The sequence below is a fragment of the Peromyscus maniculatus genome, chromosome 13, assembly GCF_049852395.1.
Source record: "Peromyscus maniculatus bairdii isolate BWxNUB_F1_BW_parent chromosome 13, HU_Pman_BW_mat_3.1, whole genome shotgun sequence".
NCBI lineage: Eukaryota > Metazoa > Chordata > Mammalia > Rodentia > Cricetidae > Peromyscus > Peromyscus maniculatus.
The window spans coordinates 53,739,808-53,759,678 of record NC_134864.1 but is presented as its reverse complement, the minus strand read 5'-3'; the positions used below and the strand labels follow the sequence as shown (position 1 = coordinate 53,759,678).

The 19,871-nt window shown below is 38.5% G+C and overlaps 1 protein-coding gene across 30 annotated transcripts in view; it reads left to right on the top strand.

Moving 5' to 3' along the window:
- Positions 1-19,871, top strand: part of Abi2 (abl interactor 2) — a 92,015-nt gene that overhangs the window by 25,279 nt on the left and 46,865 nt on the right. For 15 of the 30 annotated variants that reach the window (XM_076550298.1, XM_076550289.1, XM_076550308.1 and 12 more), the window contains exons 2-4: positions 2,575-2,742; positions 14,875-15,051; positions 16,840-16,857. In XM_076550298.1, the coding sequence (XP_076406413.1) occupies positions 2,575-2,742; positions 14,875-15,051; positions 16,840-16,857 (363 nt within the window). The remainder of the gene's footprint in view (positions 1-2,574; positions 2,743-14,874; positions 15,052-16,839; positions 16,858-19,871) is intronic. The other 15 variants (XM_076550310.1, XM_076550307.1, XM_076550300.1 and 12 more) reach the window with 1 other exon arrangement.

Sequence of the window (19,871 nt, the reverse complement as noted above, 5' to 3'; positions counted from 1 at the left end):
AACAACAAAACAGAAAAAGAGTAATAAAAAAGAACTATGGTGACTCACAAGTAATATGCAAAGATGTGTCAGGTTACCACCTGCCTCAGAGGGTATGTTATGGGATATGTGCGTCTGGGCAGTGAAACATGCATCGATTGTTGTGTTATGTTAGCCTGGAATAAAATGCTGTGAAGGTTTATAAGTGTTAGTCAGGAAAGTGTTCCTTGAAATCCAGACAGGGCATAGAACGTTGGCAAAAACTACAGGTGAAGGAGACAAAGGTAGGGAAGTCTGATCCATATTTTGAGATTTTTCATAAAATCATAAAACTGATTTTTCTATAAGTGAAGACCCAGTAAGGTTGCATGAGAAGTAACTTGTGTGTCTTATTATGGAAAGCTGTAAATGGCTTATATTTAAGTGGGTAACAGGAAGATATGGAGGTTTCAGCTGGTTTGGAAAGATGAAACTTATGAACCATGTTTAAGACTTTATGTTCTGTCCTGGAAATTAGTACAGAACTATTGGCAAGAGATAACTAGGGTACTATGTCGCCAGTATGCCCCAAAGAGAAACCTGGATAGACTGGAAGTCTTGGCAGGTGGATAGGTGGGTGATGCAGAGAATTGGGAAGTATCCAAGATGAGAGAATAGTGATCTTATCAACACAAGTGGAAGACAGCCTTATAGGAAGGTAAGAATGAGTTACAGACATATTGAGGTCCTATCATGTACCAAGTAATATTTCATGTAAACAGAAATGTGGATTAGGAGAATTTTAAGAGATAAAATATTTTCAGTCCAGTGCCTGGAAGTAATAGCTGAGGAAGGGGAGAAACTTGTTTTTAGGGCTAGTGAGATGGCTCAGTGGTAAAAGCACTCGCCCCCAAGTTTGATAACCTGAGCTTGATCCCTGGGACCTGCCTGGTGGAAAGCGAGACCTGACTACCACAAGTGTCTTCTGACCTCCATACGTGTGCCAGAGCAGTGCACCCCAAAACCCACAGTCATTTTTTCTTCCCCCTCTCTCCCCCTCCCTCGTGTGTGTGTGTGTGTGTGTGTGTGTGTGTGTGTGTGTGTGTGTTGAGATAGGGTCTCCCTGTAGCCCTGACTGCCCTGGAACTTGCTCTGTAGACCAGGCTGGCCTTGAACTCACAGAGATCCTCCTGCCTCTGCCTACAGAATTCTGGGATTAAAGGCATGAATACCACTCCTAGCTACTTCTAATTTTTAAAAGTAAAAATTGTTTTTTTTTTTTGTTGTTTGAAATTTTTTGTATGTGCATGTGCTGTATGTATGTGTGTGTGTTGGTGTATGTGTGGTATATGCATATGTATGTTGTGTATGTCTGGTGTATTATGTGTGTTTTGTGTTGGTGTATGTGTGGTGTATGCATATGTGTATGGGTGCACTTCATATGTGTGTTGTATGTCTGGTATGCTTATGTATGTGGAATTTGTGTGTATGTATATACTTGTGTATTTGTGCTGTGTGAATATATGTGTGTGTTATATGTATGTGCATAGTGCATTCATGTGAGTTTGGAGAGGTGTTTGCACTTGTGTTTGTGCATATGGATGCTGGTGAAAGATGTTGGGTATCTTCTTCTTTTGATTTCTACCTTACTGACTTGAGACAGAGTCTTCTCACTGAAAAATAAATCTTACCTTTTCAGATAGGTTTTGGCCAGTGAGCTCTTGGATTAGAAGAATATTATTAAAATGTCATCACTGTCTAAAGCAATCTACACATTCAATGGATAAAATACCAATGGTATCCGTCACAGAACTAGAATACTCTTAAATTTTATAGGGAATCCAAAATAACAACAATAAAAAAAACAGTCAGAATATGATGTAGACTGGGGTTTTTTCATTATCTATAGTATTTACTGTTTTGAAGTACAGTTCTTCTATACATAAATTTTTGTAGGTTTTTTTTTTAAGTCATGATGGGTGTCTTAGGGTTTTTATTGCTGTAAATAACCATAACCACAGCAGCTCTTTTTCTTTTTTAATGGGGTTTTTCTGTGTATCCCTGGCTTTTCTGGAACTCACTCTGTAGACCAGGCTGGCCTCGAACTCAGACATCCCCCTTCTGCCTCCCAAGTGCTAGGATTAAAGATGTGCACCACCACATCCTGCCCACAACAACATTTATTTTTATTATCAACCATTTTATTTATCATTATTGATACTTTGATGAGACATTTTATGTGTGAGAATGCAAGAAAATCAAGATTCAGAAAAGTAGAATAAGTAAGTAGACTTTGTACATTCATATCAATGTTGCCTAAGTAATTAAATTGGAAAGGTATGTATATACTGTCATTGCTCAAAGTAGCCATCAGAACTTAGATTTGAAATAATAGCCTCAAGATTTTATTTGTACTTATACAAAGATGTATAGCTAACTTGAAAATATCAGTGAATTCATTGAATCATTTAGTTTTGGGTTTGCATAACAATGGTTTTCAAAATATTTTTGACTTGATGTAAGTTCAGTAACAGAAGGATTCAGATGAGTAAGTTAGTTTGCTAGAATAAATAATTTCTGTTAAATTAATAGTCACTGTTTTTTTCCCCTCCCTAGTCATCAGATAAGCAGCGAGCCCTAGAAGAAACCAAAGCCTACACCACCCAATCCTTAGCAAGTGTTGCGTATCTGATAAACACCTTGGCCAACAATGTCCTGCAGATGCTGGATATCCAGGCATCCCAGTTACGGAGGATGGAATCTTCAATCAACCATATTTCACAAGTGAGACCATGTTACTTTTCTGTTTGCCCGTGAGCAACACTGCCTTTGTTATGCAAGTTAATGTGCATGTACCATTTGGAAAATACAAACTTAATATTGCATTTTTTATGATTCTTTTTGTGATGTCATTTTTATAGTTTGATAGGAAAGTAAATTTGATGGATTTTATTAAAACTCAGTTGCTGTGGTAACATAATCACTCCTAAAGTGAAAAATTACCTTTTTTTTTTTTTTGTAAAGAAAAAGTCTTTTGACAGGTTTTGTGTGTTTTTACTGCTTTTCAAGTAAAGCCTTATAAGCTTGGTGGCTAATTTAAAGTTTTCTCATGTCAGGCTTTTTTAACCCTTTTTTGGTGGCTGTCTTAACTAGTGTTCTATTGCTGTGAACAATACCATGACTATGGTAATTCTTACAAAGGAAAGTATTTAATTGGGGCTGGCTTATAGTTCAGAGTTTTAGTCTATTGTTACCATGGCAGGAAGCATGGTGGCATGCAGGCAGGCATGGTGCTGGAGAAGAGCTGAGAGTTCAATATCTAGATCTATAGGCAGCAGGCAAAGAAGCCTTTGGGCCTGGCTTAAGCATTTTTGAAACCTCAAAGTCCACTCCAGTAATACTTCCTCTAACAAGGCCAAACCTATTCCAACAAGGCCACTCTTGAATGAACAAGTATTCAGATATGAGCCTGTGGGGCCATTTCTATTCAAACCACCACAGTGGTGTTGGGAATTGAACTTAGAACTTGAGCATGCTAGACAGCCACTTTATTAGCGAGTTAAACTCCCACTTAGCCCAGGTTTTATGTTTAGGAGAATTTATCTGCTAGCCGTATTTGTAGAACAGGAAGTTTAGAGACTAGCATCCCATATAAAAAATACCTTTACATGAAACTTGAAGTTAAAGTTTTCCTTATGAAAGCTGTGTTTATAAAGGAGAACAGGAAAGGATAGAATTATGTGATAAGGAAGGACAGAATGCAGATAAAGGACTTGAGTCATGAAAGGATAAAAAGGTAATTATTTTTCTAATTTTAACTCTGGTGGGTTTTTCTTTGAGAGAGAGAGAGAGAGAGAGAGAGAGAGAGAGAGAGAGAGAGAGAGAGAGAGAGAGAGAGAGAGAGACAGTGTGTGTGTGTGTGTGTGTGTGTGTGTGTGTGTGTGTGTGTGTGTGTGTGTGTGTGTAGCTAGTCTTTATTGTCAGACTTTCTTTGGACTGCCAGCCTCCAGACAATTACAAGGAGGCTTATTAATTATGAAAGGTTGGCTTTTAGCTTAGGTTTGTTTCCAACTAGCTCTTATAACTTAACCTGTTTCTATTAATCTACGTTCTGCCACGTGGCTTGTTACCTCTCTTCCAGTCTGTATGTTAGACTCCCTCAATGTCTCAAAGACATCTCCTCCCACGCCATATTCTAACCCTGAGTTCTTCCCAGAAGTCCTGCCTATTCCCTCCAGCCTAGCTCTTTATTAAACCAATCAGGTGCCTTCGGCAGGTGAGGCAAAACACAGACACATCTTCACACACTGTAAACGTATATTTCGTGCGTGCGTGTGTGTGTGTGTATGTGTTGGATAAATACATAAAAATATTGTAGATAGTGCAAGTGTAAAATTCAAAGCAAACTTCTTGGCTTTAACATGGCTGTTTTTTTTTTTTTTTTTTTTTTTTTAACATGGCTGTTTTAATGATATAGATGTTCATTGAGGTGTATAGACTTCATGTCTGGCTAATGTTACTATAAGATGGCTTTATTTGCAAGTTCTTTATGATGAAGTTTGAATTTATTATGTAAAAATAAAAGTCATATTTATGAAAATACAGGAAGAAAATTGAAAAACAAGCTTTTTATTATTGCTTAAGCTTTTCACCCTTTTTCCTCTTCCATTATAGTCTACTTTCTCATAGTTTTTATGATATAGCTGTGATTGTAATAAGTACAGAATTTGGGATTTTGCTTTGTTAGCATTGAAACACATTCTCATGTTGTTAGAATCTCTATATATTCTCAGTGGCTGCCTATTTGTATAGCTTTCATAATCATTCCTGTATTGTAAGTCCACTTAAGTAGTCTTATAGGTGGGAACAGTGGTACACACCTGTAATATGAGTACTGGGGAGGCCAAGGCAGGAAGGTTATGAATGCAAAGCTGGTCTGTGTTGCATAGCAAGACTTTTACCTTAAAAAATGCTGTGACAGAAAGCTTATTTAATTGCAAAATGCATTTTTAAAAGCATTAAAATGATTGGTTGATGTTGGATGTTTTCCTCAATAGTTTTCCAACCTTAATTTTTCTGAGCAGGTTCTCTAAACCCTGAGCTCACTGGCTAGACTGACTGGTCACCAAGTCCCAGGGATTCCTGCCTGCTGCCCCCTCTGCAATTGCAGGGGTGCACCGCCACACTTGGTGAGGTTCTTCGTGCGTGCGTGGACAGCAAGCATTTCCCCACCGAGCCACCCCCAGCCCTACTACTTTTGCATATTGCACATTGACATTTAATCACATGTCTACTTAATGTTAGCTTCTGAAGCTAATCTGATGGAGTGAGTGAAAAGTAGGAGAGAGGCTGGTAGAGGTTAGTAGGTCAGAATTGGGAAATCTCAGAGTTGTTGGAAATACATTGAACCCTTTTAATTTAGAGTTGTTTCTAGAGGTCCGTACCTGGAGAGGGGAGGACTACAGCGCTGCAGTAGATTCTGTGATTATCCAGGTGTGTCTTAGTGCATTTGCAGAGAGGGACTGTAAAGGATGGATGTAAGACACAAGAGCAGCAGCACAATTCTAGATTTTGTAGAATTTGCTTCAGTAATACAATTTCGTTTGTATATGTGCACATACACAGATGTGTGTGTATGTGTGTGTGTGTAGGCTTGAGGTTACAATCGTTCTTCACTTTTTTTTTTTTTTTTTCCTAATTGAGGCAGGCTCTCTTACTGACTCTAGAGCTTATCCATTTGGCTAGACTGGCCGGCCAGTGAGCCCCAGCAATCTTCTTGTTTTCCTATCTCTGAGGTGACAGGTGTGTGCTGTGCTTGGCTTTTACAAAGGTCCTTGGAATCTGAACTCAAGTCTTCCTCTTTTATAGAAAGCACTTTACCACTGAACCATCAAGCAGCTCCTAAAACTTTCAAAAGTTATGTTTAAAACAAGTTTAATATAAAAACTATTTGATGGTCTTAAGACTGGGAGAATATTATTATTATTATTATTATTATTATTATTATTTTGTGCCAAGGGTTGAACCAAAGGCCTCCTACATTCTGAGTCTGTACTCGAGCACCGAATTGTCTCTAGTCCCTGGAAACTTATATAATATAAAGAAAATGTTTTGTGTTTTAGAAAGCAGGTACTTAGGAAATACTCAGAGCAGCATTGGCAAACTTAAATGGGGCAGATAGTAAGTGCTGTAGGTTTGTGGGCCACAGCCATCTCATTGTACTGTTTTTAAACACATGTAACATTGTTTTTGTTTTTGTTTTGTTTTGTTTTAAGGTCAAGGTCTTAACTGGGTAGTATGTTGCCCAGGATGCACTTGTGTGCATCCTTGTGTTTCTGACAATTTTGTAAAAATGTTAAAACCCTTCTTAGTTTGTAGGCTGTATAGAAATATATTCTGTGGGGCAGATTTGGCATGGAACTATAGTTTATTGCTGTGGATATCGCTCTGTATAAATAAAATGCTGATTGGCCAGTAGCCAGGCAGGAAGTATAGGCGGGACAAGCAGAGAAGAGAATTCTGGGAACAGGAAGGCTGAGTCAGGAGACACTGCCAGCTGCCGCCATGAGTACCAACATGTAAGATACTGGTAAGCCATGAGCCATGTGGTAAGGTATAGATTTAGAGAAATGGGTTAATTTAAGATGTAAGAACTAGGGGCTGGAGAGATGGCTCAGCGGTTAAGAGCACTGGCTGTTCTTCCTGAGGTCCTGAGTTCAATTCCCAGCAACCACATGGTGGCTCACAACCATCCATAATGAGATCTGGTGCCCTCTTCTGGCCTGTAAGCATGCATGTAGGCAGAACACTGTAGACATAACAAATAAATAAATAAATCTTTAAAAAAAAAAAAAAGATGTAAGAACTAGATAGCTAGAAGCCTGAGCCATTAGGCCAAACAGTTTAAACAATATAAGCGTCTGTGTGTTTATTTTATAAGTGGACTGTGGGACTGCTGGGGCTTGGCGGGACCCGGAGAGAAAACTCCAGCTAAAGTTTATAGTTACCAGCTTCTGCTCCTAAAATACGTTTCCCTATTTCGGTTTAAGTTTAAACAGTAAAAATTACCCACTAAGTTTAATTTTTCCCGTTTGTTTATTTGTTGTTGTGTTTGAGTCCAGGTGCGTATGTTGAGCTCAGGATAACTTGTAGAAGTTGGTTCTATACTTCCACCATGTGTTGTTCACTTGGGAGCTGAACTCAGGTTATTAGTGTTGGTGACGAGAGCCCTTACCTACTGAGTGAAGCGTTTATCTAATTATTTATCAATAAAAACTTGGGAGTCAGATACCAGGGTAACAACCTGAGTGACCGGAGAAGTGGCATAGAAGTGACAGTGACCTCCTTGTCTTTCCTCCATCCAGGAGAGTCCAAGATTTTTCTAAGCTCCACCCTACTGCTTCCTGTGTCTCTCTATGTCCTTGGTCCTCCAAAACCTCTGTCGCTAATTTTGGTCAGTAGTAGCTAGTTCCACCCTCTGATCAAAGTAAACTTTATTGGCAATCTTGGGGGTGTCAGAGTGCAATCAAAATATTCCACAACATTTCCCCCTTTTTGTCTAAATAGGGAAGGTTTTAACTCTAACCCAGTAAAACTATATTCAGTAAGGACAGTTATCAGTTAAGAATTAAATTCACAATGTCCAGTCCATTTGCATTTGGCAAATTCAGAGAAAACACTCCATTATCTATCCTATCTTGGTGAGTCCAAAGTTTATATCTAATTAACCCTTTCATCATAACTAAGAAAAATTATAACTATGAACTATCAACTCTAATCAAAGACTCCAGAAGGATAAAATGTTACCTAATGACAGGGACATCAGGCTTCCTGGACAGTCACCCATAGTTTCTCTGTATCATTGGGGCATCCATCTTTGGCCCATAGGTCTAGTATATGTGACAGACTTTTCTCAGAAGCAGGAAAAAGGACTGTCCTACTTTGTCTTGGCAAAGTTTGGTAGTCACCTTTCTTGCACAGTGCTGGTCTAGTTTGGACAGTAACTGTCAGCAGTTGAGGCAAGGGCAGTTTCTTTGCCCATATGACTAGCTTTTGCCATAAAGAAAACAAACTCCATATGGAGTTTCTTTGATGCCCATCATCTTCTCTGAAGTAGATTGGTGCTGCCAGGAGCAGATGTGTCTCACTGTCATGAAAAGCCTTAGGTTATTAAACAGTTTAAATTCCATATTCTGTAGGTCTTTGGAGTATTTGAAGACCATCTATCTAAATATATCTTTGTATGACATTGAAAACATACCTTACATGACTGTAAGTTTGACTATTATAGATGACTATTAATCTGCATTTCTTAATTATACATTAGTTTCAGTTGAGCTCCATATATACAACATTAAACAAGAGTAGAAATGTACATACAGTATAACAAAATTAACTTTAAATTATATCAGTAAACTAAAATCCATACCAATGTAAAATATTTAGAGATTAACGTTTTTTGGATTAAAGTAGATTCAATAATCTACCCTTCCCCTCCTCCCCCATCCTTTCTATATCATATTCCCCTTTCTTCTTTTAGAAAGAGATGACTTTCTTAGGGTCCTCTTTACTAGGTAGCCTCCCTGGAGTTGTGAGTTGCATTCTGGTTATCCTTTGCTTTACATCTAGTATCCACTTATGAGTGAGTACATACCATGTTTGTCTTTCTGAGTCTGGGTTACCTCACTTAGGATGATTTTTTTCTAGTTAGATCCATTTGCCCACAAACCTCATGATGTCATTGTTTTTCTCTGCTGAGTAGTACTCCATTGTGTACATGACAGAGAAATAGATGATGAGATCTACATGAGCAAACTGGGGGTGGAGGGTGGATGTAATGGAGGGCAAGGGTCAGGGGAAAGAGAGCTTAGCTGAGAGGGAGGTCCCAGCTGGATCAGGAGCAGTGTGGGAGAATGGAGAGGGAGATACTATGATGAATGAAGACCCCAGGGGGAAATAGGAAGAAGCAGAGTGCTAGAGAGGTCTCTAGAAATCCACAAAGATACCTCCACTGTAGACTACTGGCAATGGTCGAGAGAGTGCCTGAGCTGACCTGCTCTGGTGATTGGATGACAGAACACCCAGGCTGTCATGATAGAACTCTCATCCAGTGTCTGATGGAAGCAGATGCAGAGATCCATGACCGAGCCCCAGGTGGAGCTCCGGGAGTCCAATAGGCAAGAGAGAGGAGGGATTGTATGAGCGAGAGATGTTGAGACCATGGTTGGAGGAAGCAGAGGGACAAATAGCCAGACTAGTGGAAACACATCAACTGTGAACCAATGGCTGAGGAACCCCCATGGAACTGGACTGGGCCCTCTGGAAAAGTTTGAACTGTTTGGGAGGCCCCCAGGCAGTGGAGCCAGGACCCTTCCTTGGTGCATGGGCTGACATTTTGGAGCCTGGGGCCTATGCTAAGACACTTTGTTCAGTCTTTGTGTAGGGAGGAGGGAACTGGACCTGCCTTGGCTGAGTCTGTCAGGCTGGGCTGAACTCCCCAGGGGAGACCTTGTCTTGGAGGAGGTGGAAGTAGGGGGTGGATTGGGGGGGAGGGCTGGGGGGTGGGAGGAGAGAGGGCGGGGGAATCCGTGCCTGATATGTGAAATTAAGTTAATTATAAAATAAAAATACTATTAAAAAAAAGAGATGACTGTGACCATTAACAATTTGTAACCAAAACCCCTTAAATTAAAACATAACATTTATAACCAATATTTTGGGAATGTGAATGTAGTTTTCTAGGCTACTTCCTGCTGATTGTTGGGTGCTGGTAATCTCTGAGGGACCCTGAGAAAATCAGGATAATTGTGAAGTCTTGGCTGGAGTATTTTGTGAGGCTGGATCATGTTAGTCAGTGGCCTTGAAGCTGTTTTGGATGTTGGATCAACTTGGCTGTTTTTTTTGTTTTGTTTTGTTTTGTTTTGTTTTTCGAGATAGGTTTTCTCTGTGTAGCTTTGTGCCTTTCCTGGGACTCACTTGGTAGCCCAGGCTGGCCTCGAACTCACAGAGATCCACCTGGCTCTGCCTCCCGAGTGCTGGGATTAAAGGCATGCGCCACCACCGCCCGGCATGGGCTGTTTTTATTGGTGTCTAGTCCACTTGTTCTGAAAATATATAAACTTTAAAAGGTAATATACATATCAGTTTTAATAAAAATATAAACTGTGCATTTTATGCAAGCCAGCCAGGGATAATTTTTTGTTTTATGTTTGAGCAGGTAAAATATACGCCACCTGTCTTGTAGTTATTATAGGTTTATTTTCCCGTGCCTGCAGTCAGCATTCTCATGGGGTCCTCCTTAATCAAACCTAATTTTTCTTAACCCAGAATGAATCTATAGCCTCTCATTTCCTGTGGAAATAAAAACACAACCTCTCCCCCAAAGTGACATACCTTTTGACTTAAATTTTGATGTGAAAATAATTTTAAAATATATAGGTTGGTTTAATTTAGTAGCTTTTATGATCAAATATCTCTCAGCAGTTATCATTTACCCATTAACAGTCAAAAAACCTAAAGAAACACAATAAAATATAGGCTCCAGACTCTCTATTTCCCATTTTTATGTGGCTTATATTTTTTTTATTATTTTATTCCTCTTTTTAAGGATTTTTATTTTTTTTTTTTTTTTTTTTTTTTTTTTTTTTTTTTTTTTTTTTTTTGGTTTTTCGAGACAGGGTTTCTCTGCGTAGCTTTGCGCCTTTCCTGGAGCTCACTTGGTAGCCCAGGCTGGCCTCGAACTCACAGAGATCCGCCTGGCTCTGCCTCCCGAGTGCTGGGATTAAAGGCGTGCGCCACCACCGCCCGGCGGATTTTTATTATTTTTAAATAATTTTTTAAATCATCTATGGCTGTTTTCACAGCAATGAATACTTTGGAGCATATTTGTAATTTGAGTAATTAAATTCTTAGTTGAAACATATTTAAAAAAACACTAAATCTGGCTAATCAACTGTAAAAGATTGCAGATCTTTCCCCACACTGTTGGACAGTAACTGAGGTAGCTATCCAGTAAGGTCAACTCTAAATTACCTGTGGCAATGGGAAGCAACAATACACAGATAAAACTAGAACAATTAAAACAATTTTTTTTTTCAAGACAGGGTTTCTTTGTAACAGTTCTGGCTGTCCTGGAACTCACTCTAGACCAGGCTGGCCTTGAACTTAGAGATCCACCTGCCTCTGCCTCCCAGCTGGGATTAAAGGATGCGCCACCACTGCCTGACTGAAACAAAATATTTTATATAGTGCCTTCCTGTCACTGCTGGGGTCTGAGTGTGTTTGGATTCATGAAGGAGATGTGGGACTGGGGCTCAGGCTTAAAGTCTCTGTGGGAGTCAGTATGGTTACTTCAGGCAAAAGGAAGCTAGTTTTGGTACTGTGTGGCTGAGGTGTTCTGTGGGGAAGCCTGCAACACGCAGTAATGGAAGGATAGGAGAACTAAGAAGCAACTGAGAGAGAGTATACAAATATATATATATATTATATAAAAGTTCTGCACGGTGTGGTGCTAGGCCTTGGTGTGGTGCCTCAGTTCACACATCTGTAGCTGTAGTAACACTGTTCAAAGCACTGCACCACATTAGTTTCGTTGACTAGCTAAGCAGTGTAAGTGCTGTTATTGAGACCTTTTCTAAAGAAGTGAGTTTATTTTCATGAAATTGTTAACTTTAGAATTCTAGGATAAAGTTGCTGTTTTTTTTTTAAACTATAAAATTCTTTGCAAGCATCCCTGTGGGACCTGTGCTTCCAGAGATTCAGAGTCCTACAAGGAAGACAAAGGCGGGGGACTGGAAGCTGGCACTTGATTTCAGGAAGCAGAGCAGCAACATATTTTCTTTAAAGATACCTTACACACTTCACTCAATATCCTCTAAAACGTATCTTTACATTTCAATTTTGTTTTATGTGTATAAGTATTTTGTCTGTCTGTATGTTTATATACTCTGTGCATGCCTGGTCCCCCATGAGGTCAGAAGATTGTATCTGATTTCCTGCAACTGGAGTTACAGACAGGTGGGTGCTGGGAATTAATCACAGGTCTTGAGCCAGTGCTCTTGTCCTGCTGGGCTACCTCTCCAGCCCCTAAAACCCTTTTTAAGTTGATAACAGTTAAAGTCAGGTCATAAGTATGGGTTGGTGTTATTTATTATGTGTTACTTTGTTTGATTTTTTGTTGCCATTCATTGCATTTTAGGTCGCTTTTTTTTTTTTTTTTTTTTTTGAGATAGGGTTTTATGTAGCTGGAGCTGGCTTTGATCTCTGTTTATAGTGAAGGCTGGCCTTGAACTTTGGATACTCTTGTCTCCAACCTAAGTAAGTGCCGGGATTATAAGCTTTGTAGGTGACCGTTGAAAACCTCCTTAAATAATAGGGTTAGTGCTCCTCACCAAGTCTTCACTCAGTCTCTAAATAAAAACACACCTAACAGGGTTAGTGCTTGTCACCGACTTTTCACTCAGTCTCTAAATAAAAACACACCACTTCTCTAAAATTCAGATCTGACTTTCACCACAGGATTCATGCAGTTCCACCTGGTATGGCAAGAACACCACGAATGACCTTCTTTATTGTGGACATTAACAAAAGTTAATGAGAAAAATAGTTACTGACACAAATATGTATTCTCAGTCAGTGTCTGGGTTAGGGTTTCTGTCGAGATGAAGCCCCAGGACCAAAAGCAACTTGGGTGGAAAGGGTTTATTGCACTTACTCTTCCAGATCACAGTTCATCATTGGAGGCAGTTAGGGCAGGAACCTGGAGGCAGGAGCTGATGCAGAGGCCATGGAGCGGGGCTGCTTACTGGCTAGCTGTTAATGGCTTGTTTAACCTGTCTTGTTATAGAACCCAGGACCACCAGCCCAAGGGTGGCACTACCCACAATGGGCTGGGCTCTCTTACATCAATTACTAAGAAAATGCCCTATAGTCTTGCTTATAGTTCAGTCTTATGGAGGCATTTTCTCAATTGGGGTTGCCTTCTCTCAGATGACTTTAATTTTCATCAAGTTGACATAAAATCTGGCCAGCACAGGCAGTCACAATTGTTATTTAAGTGAATAATGTAAGAAACAAATCAGAAGTTCTTCAATAAATTTGTATATTCTATATATTTCATGTAATACAATTCTGTAGTATTTGTCTCTTTTTTTGAATGTAAAAACATTTTATGTACAACTGCAGGAGAAATAATACAATTTATAGAGACAGAAAGATTAGATGTTATCTCAAGATGGAGAAGAAAAGAATTTGGAACAGTGATTTCCTAAGTCCCACAAATGGACAGTTGTATCAGGACATAATATCATGAATGTAATAAATTGATATAATTAATGTAATTAATAAATATCATAAATATAATTACTGAATGAATACTGCAAATGTAATCAATGAATACCACAAATGTAACTAATATCATGAGTGTACTAAATGAATATCATGAGTGTAATAAAAAAATTAAAAAAAAGAAAAAAATGTATACTTTAGCACAAAACTTTTTAAACAAACAAACAAACAAAAGTTCTTGTAGCTCTTTGGTTTTTGATCTGAGCACTTTTACCCTCACAGAGATGTTTGGAAACATTAGACAGTTTTGCTTATTTCAGAGTGGGATGTGTTGTAGGTCATGTCTACCCATGACAACATAGTAACAAATATGATGAAAGGAATAGTACTTGGATTCTTTTTGGTTTTTTGAGATGGGGTTTCTCTGTGTAGCCCTGGCTACCCTGGAACTCACTCTGTAGTCCCAGGCTGGCCTCAAACTCACAGAGATCCACCTGCTTCTGCCTCCCAAGTGCTGGGATTAAAGGCGTGAGCCACCAGCGCCCTGTAAGGATAACTCTTAATGGGAAGGGAAACACTTGACATGTTTTAACCTGGTGGCTGGCAGGCAGCCTTTCTGTGTAAAGAGCTAATTATTTTCAATTTCATAATCTGTAAGTTCTCTCTTGTGGTTAGTTATTTGGGCTACTGTAATTTAAAAGTAGCTATAGACAAGTAATGGGTGAACAATATATCCCTATAAAATTATGGAAACCCAAATTTGAATTTGATATAATTTTCATATGTCATGACATAACTTTTTTTTTTTTTTTTTTTTTTTTTTTTTTTTTTTTTTTTTTTTGTTGTTGTTTTTGTTTTTTTTCGAGACAGGGATCTGCCCTGTAGACCAGGCTGGCCTTAAACTCACAGAGATCTGCCTGGCTCTGCCTCCTGAGTGCTGGGATTAAAGGCGTGTGCCACCACCACCCGGCTTTATTTTGATATTTTTAAACTGTTGAAAGAGATACCTTGGGTTGGGGAAGTGAGTTGGTTGGTACAGTGTTTGCTGCACAGCCGTGAGGACTTGGGTTCGATTCCCAGAGCCTATGTGAAGAGCTCGGTGTGATGTGCACCTGTAATCCCAGTGCGGGGAGGCAGAAACAGACAGATGCCTGGGACTGGTTGGCCAGCTAGTTTAGACAAATTAGCAAGACCTATATTCCAATCCGAGATTCTGTCTGAAAAAAACTAGGTGTACAGCTTATGAAGAATGACACTCAAGGTTGACTTCTGGTCTCCACATGCACAAGCATACACATACACATGTGTACCCCTCCATGTGATCACACACACATAAGCACCTATATATGTGCACACAATGTGTGCATACGTATATGCAAGCCTGCACACATGCACATTTTAAGTTCTGCTTTTAACATGTTGGCTATAAAAATCAGGTAGTGGGCCAGATTAGATCTGAGGGTATGCTTTGGCAACCCTTGCATTAGGTTAATATGGATAAAGACAGTAGTCTAGAGAGAAGACAGTTTATGAAATGAATATGAAGCAATATTAAATCTTCAGACATTTGATTATTATTTATTTGGATACCAGAGCTATCTGTCTTTGTCTTGTCTTCTTTATATCTTGCAGACAGTTGATATTCATAAAGAGAAAGTTGCAAGAAGAGAAATTGGTATTTTGACTACCAATAAAAACACTTCAAGAACCCATAAGATTATTGCACCAGCCAACCTTGAGCGGCCTGTTCGTTATATTCGAAAACCTATTGATTACACAATTCTAGATGACATTGGACATGGAGTAAAGGTAGGTGCAGTTCTTGTCAGGCTTTCAGAAGTCATAGTCTGTAGTAGGACTCTGGAAGATTTAAAATCTGTTTAATTTCCTAAAGGACAAAATCTTAACACAGTTGTGAAGATTGCTCACTACGGTTAACTGTTGTGTCCTTAAGTGTTTCTTTAGTGCTGTGTGTTGAGAAGCAGTCATCTTTCAAAGGGATTTGCTTAGTTACAGTGATAATTTGCATAGATCAAATTAAGTATAGTGTAGCTGTTCTGATCTTTTAATGATTTAATATGACAGAAAAATCATCTAGCATATTATTAAAATGTTTTTTCTTATCTCAGAAATTTATCAGCAAACTTTTGGCATTAGTTTTCAGAACAGCATATGTTGTTAAATATGAACTTGCTTTTTTTTTTGTAGAATAATTTTATCTCAACCTTTTGGATAAATAAGAGTAGTATAGATAAAAGTTGCAAATTATTGTTTGTTTCCAATGCTTTTAAATTTGTATCTTTATTTGGCCGGCTTTTAAAGATAATTGAGTAACTAGTATGCATATGAAGTACCATCATCAAAATTGTAGAGTATAGGGAATGTGGCCTAGTGGTAGATTATGAGCTGTTTCACACAGAAGGCCCTGTATTCTAGCACTAGTACTTCAGAACACCTACCAACTCTAGCTGGGTAAAAGTGTACTTCCTATAAGTAGGTATTTGCACTGAGGAAACCATTTAGAGCTGCAGCTGAATACATTATTTACAATTTATATTTCAGTAGTGATTGGAAAAACACTTTAAGTATGACTTCAAATAAATATACACATATGTCTATCTTGAAGCTGTATAGTTCATGCATATGATATTTTTCTGATATAAATCTATTTATATAAAACATACACCACCTTTTGGCCAGAAATCAGTAAATTCAAATTTAATGTTTATCTATGTAAAAATAAAACATAAAATATAAGCTTATTTATCAAACAACTTTTATTTCAGAGTTGTGGATTTGGGATTTTGTTGTTTTTTTTGTTTTGTTTTGTTTTTTTAAGGGTTTTATTATTTTAGCCCTGGCTGGCCTGGAACTCATTGTGTAGGCCAGGCTGGCCTTGAACTCACAGTGATCAGCCTGCCTCTGCCTCCAGAGCGCTGGGATTTAAGGTGTGTGTGTGTACCTCCACACCTGGCATAGAGTTTTGAATAAGCATTATTACCTAGAATTTGATATTTAATTTTATAGTTGATTTCTACATATATTTTAATGACTAATTAAAACATATTAAAATAGGATATATAATTAAATGGTTAATTAAAACTGTAATTTATTTTAACTTGGGGAAAGTTTGTTGAAGACTAACACTTGCTAGTAGAATGTTATAGGCTCCTACCAGGATCTGATGCCACAAGATACTTGTAATATAAAATACCACATTTGTGCTTGCCTGTTTATATAATAAAAGATGATTTTTTTCATGTAATTCTTGTTTAATCCTTAAGATATTTTTCTTTTAGGACTATAGCCTCTGTTGTTTGTACTGTAGTGTTTAGTGGTCGTTAATTTGAAGAATTCTTTAAAGGAATTAAGGTTGTGAATAAAACATTATTTTATGTCATCAATGAAACTCCTGGTCATGACACATTCTGCTTTGACCACTCTTTCTGTGATCTACTGAAACATTATTTTGTTAATGCTGATTGCTTAACTTGTTTTTCTTTGTTTTCTTTCTTTTGACTCCACATCCTGAAGTTCCAACTAACCTTTCAATGCTTTTTTCCCTTCCCTCTTTATTTGCTCCATTTATGCATTAAGTGGTTGCTTAGATTTAAGGTAAGAGATTCCAGGGCTGAATTTCCATTCTGTGTTCTGATGTAGAATGTTACATATGGGGAGGAAAGAGAGATTCTTCCTTTGGCCTTTTAAAACCAACAAATTAGTCCTCTTTATTTATTTTGGCCTAGCAACTTTGTTGTGTGTCTTCATGTTCCCTGAGGGTAGGTATTTTTGTCTATTTTGTTCATTGCCCTGTTCATTGTGTCTAGAACAGTACCAAAACACATTAGGTGATTAGTAAGTATTTGCTGAATAAGTGGGTGCTTTTGTGAAACTGAAATATGTTACGCTGTTGTAAAGTGTTATGAGAGAAAATTATCTGGGTCTTTATAAATGTGGAAATTTGTTATTGATTGGAGGGCCAACTAACATGCTTTCTTTAACCCTCCCCCTGTGTAAAGCTTTTTATTCTATAAATGGTGTGCTTAATTATATGATTTGTTAACAACATGCCATTATCTTTCGACTTCTAATACAAAAAACTGAAAAGCAAAAATGTCATCATATACTTTTTTTTAAGTTGCAGTACATTTTACAAAATAGTCTTTTTAAAGTGGTTGTATAAAATATTTCAATATAAACTCACCTTAAGTCTTTTTAAAGGTGAATGTTATTTGTATGCACCCCATCCAAAGTTAATGATAATATTAAAAAAAATACAAATTAAGAATTAGATATCGGGTTTGAAGGTATTTCTTAGTGCTAGCACACTTGCCTGGCGTGTGGAGGTCCCTGGTTCAGTCTCTTAGCCCTAGAAACCAACTAACCAACCAAATAAGATAAACCACACACACCCAAACAAAACAAGGCACTCTTTCCTGTTGTGGCCTGTGTAATAGTTTAGTATTTTGAAGGATCCATGATAAAAGCATTTCAGCTATACTCAAGAAGCCTATCAAATACAGTGTTACTAAAATGATTTTCATCAAACTTATGCATTTCTTTTTTTTCCTTAGCCAGATTTTGTGATTTCTTTTCAAATATGTTTTTGTTGTTGTTACTCTGCAGTTTCCCATATCTTGAGTGTAGTTGGTGATAAGAGACAGGATGACTGTATTTCCTAGAAGTAACCGTGGCCATGAAAGTCACGCTGGAGAAGAGGCTCTAAGCCTTTCCCTTCCTGGTAACCGAGATATGTGGAATTGTGGGAACGTTCCTTCTGTTTAAAATGGCTCAATTAAGTGAACTAGACTGAAAAAGGTAGGCAGTATTCAAATTTTGGTTTTTGACCTGTTAACCTACAAATGGTAGCAATGCCCAGAGATAGTAACTGAACAAAGACACAGCAGTAGGCAGGTCCTTTCTCTTAATGTTTAGTCTGCTGTCTAAGCCCTTCTCCCTGCTTCTTTTCTCTGGGTTGGGCTATGTTTCTTTTTTGACCTTGAATGTCTGTTTTCATGTAAGACATAGGTCCCCTGAGGGCTTCCTAGAAAGATCCTATACAAATTATGCTTGGATAAGATTCCTCAACATTTTCCCTCTTTGAACCAAGAAGTTTCACACTAGAATCCCAAAGGATTGTACTAGTATAATAATTATACTAGATCGTACTATCGCGAAGGATAATGTTGGACAGAAACTTATGGGCCTCGCCTGTTTTCCACTTCTAATCCATGTATAGATAAAATTATTCATAGTCCTCGTTTTTTCTCTCTATTTAAATTTTTTTTCAAGAATGGATTATTAAACCCAAGGCTTTGAGCATATTAAGTATGAACTCAACTACTGATTCTGCATCCCCAACCCCAGGTCCTTTCTTTTTAGGGTCTCCTGTTAGTCCAAGTTGGCTTTGAACTCACTGTGTAGTTGAGGCTGGCTGGCCTTGAACCCTTCTGACTCACCCTCCAAGTACTGAAATTAGAGACATGTGCTACCACATCTGATCTTTCTTCCTTTCCCCTTCCCTCTTTCCACCCACCCCTTTGTCTCCACTCAGCTTGCTTTTCTCTGTGAAATGTTCTCTTGTGGAACTCTGGATGTGGCTATTGCCACCTTGACTCAGAGCAGTTCTGGCTGTCCACACAAGGCCTACAAGATGCAGCTCACTAACATCTCTTTTGGAATGGTGAGGAGAGCTCAAGAAACAGATCCTGAGTTTGCTCAGCAGGTCCTTGTCCTCCCTAAGGATAAACAAGTGCTAACAATGTCTGGAGGGGACCCTAGAGGCTGCTGCAGTTGTTTGTGAGGTGTCGTGCTCTGTAAGCAACCTTTCACTCACGTTTCTGTAAATAGCTAATTCCGTTCATCAAGTCAGCAACACAGACTTGGATGAAACCCTTTTCCAGTTTCTTGTTAGCATATGCCATATCTGGGATGAATAGATACTTGTTCACATCTTCCTAGAAAAAGCCACACACCACCTTTTTCTAACAGTTTCTTTCCACATTACAACTACTACTTCCTTTTTTTGAAAAAAACATTTTCTTATAGAGATGGTTCTTTGTTTTAAACATGACTCATATAATCCTTTTATAGACCACTTTACTGTTTTTTTCTGCTAGAGCCCTTTTTCTTGTATATAGTAGTCTGGCAAGTGATTGACAGCTGAATGGCAATATCACAAATCATTTTAGGATGCATCTGCTACTGTTCTGTTGAAGCAGGTCATCTGTCAGTATAAGATTGCATATCAGAGGTGATCCCACTGGTGAGCTAGAGATATGAGGCTGACCAGCTTCAGAAATAGTGCTGAAGTTCAGAGCAACTTAAAAGTGCCTTTGAAAAATAATCTCATTTGGGTTGTGGTGGCGCACGCCTTTAATCCCAGCACTCCAGAGGCAGAGGCAGGTGGATCTCTGTGAGTTTGAGAAGTGAGTTCCAGGACAGCCAGGGCTACACAGAGAAACACTGACTCGAACCACCCCAAGTAGTCGGGTACACTCAGCAGAAAGAGATCATGTTTCAAACAAGGTGGGAAAAGGTGAGGTTGTATCCAAAGGTTCTTCTCTGACTTTTATGTGCATACTCTGGTATGCATGTGCACACACATGCGTGCACATCAAGAGGAATTA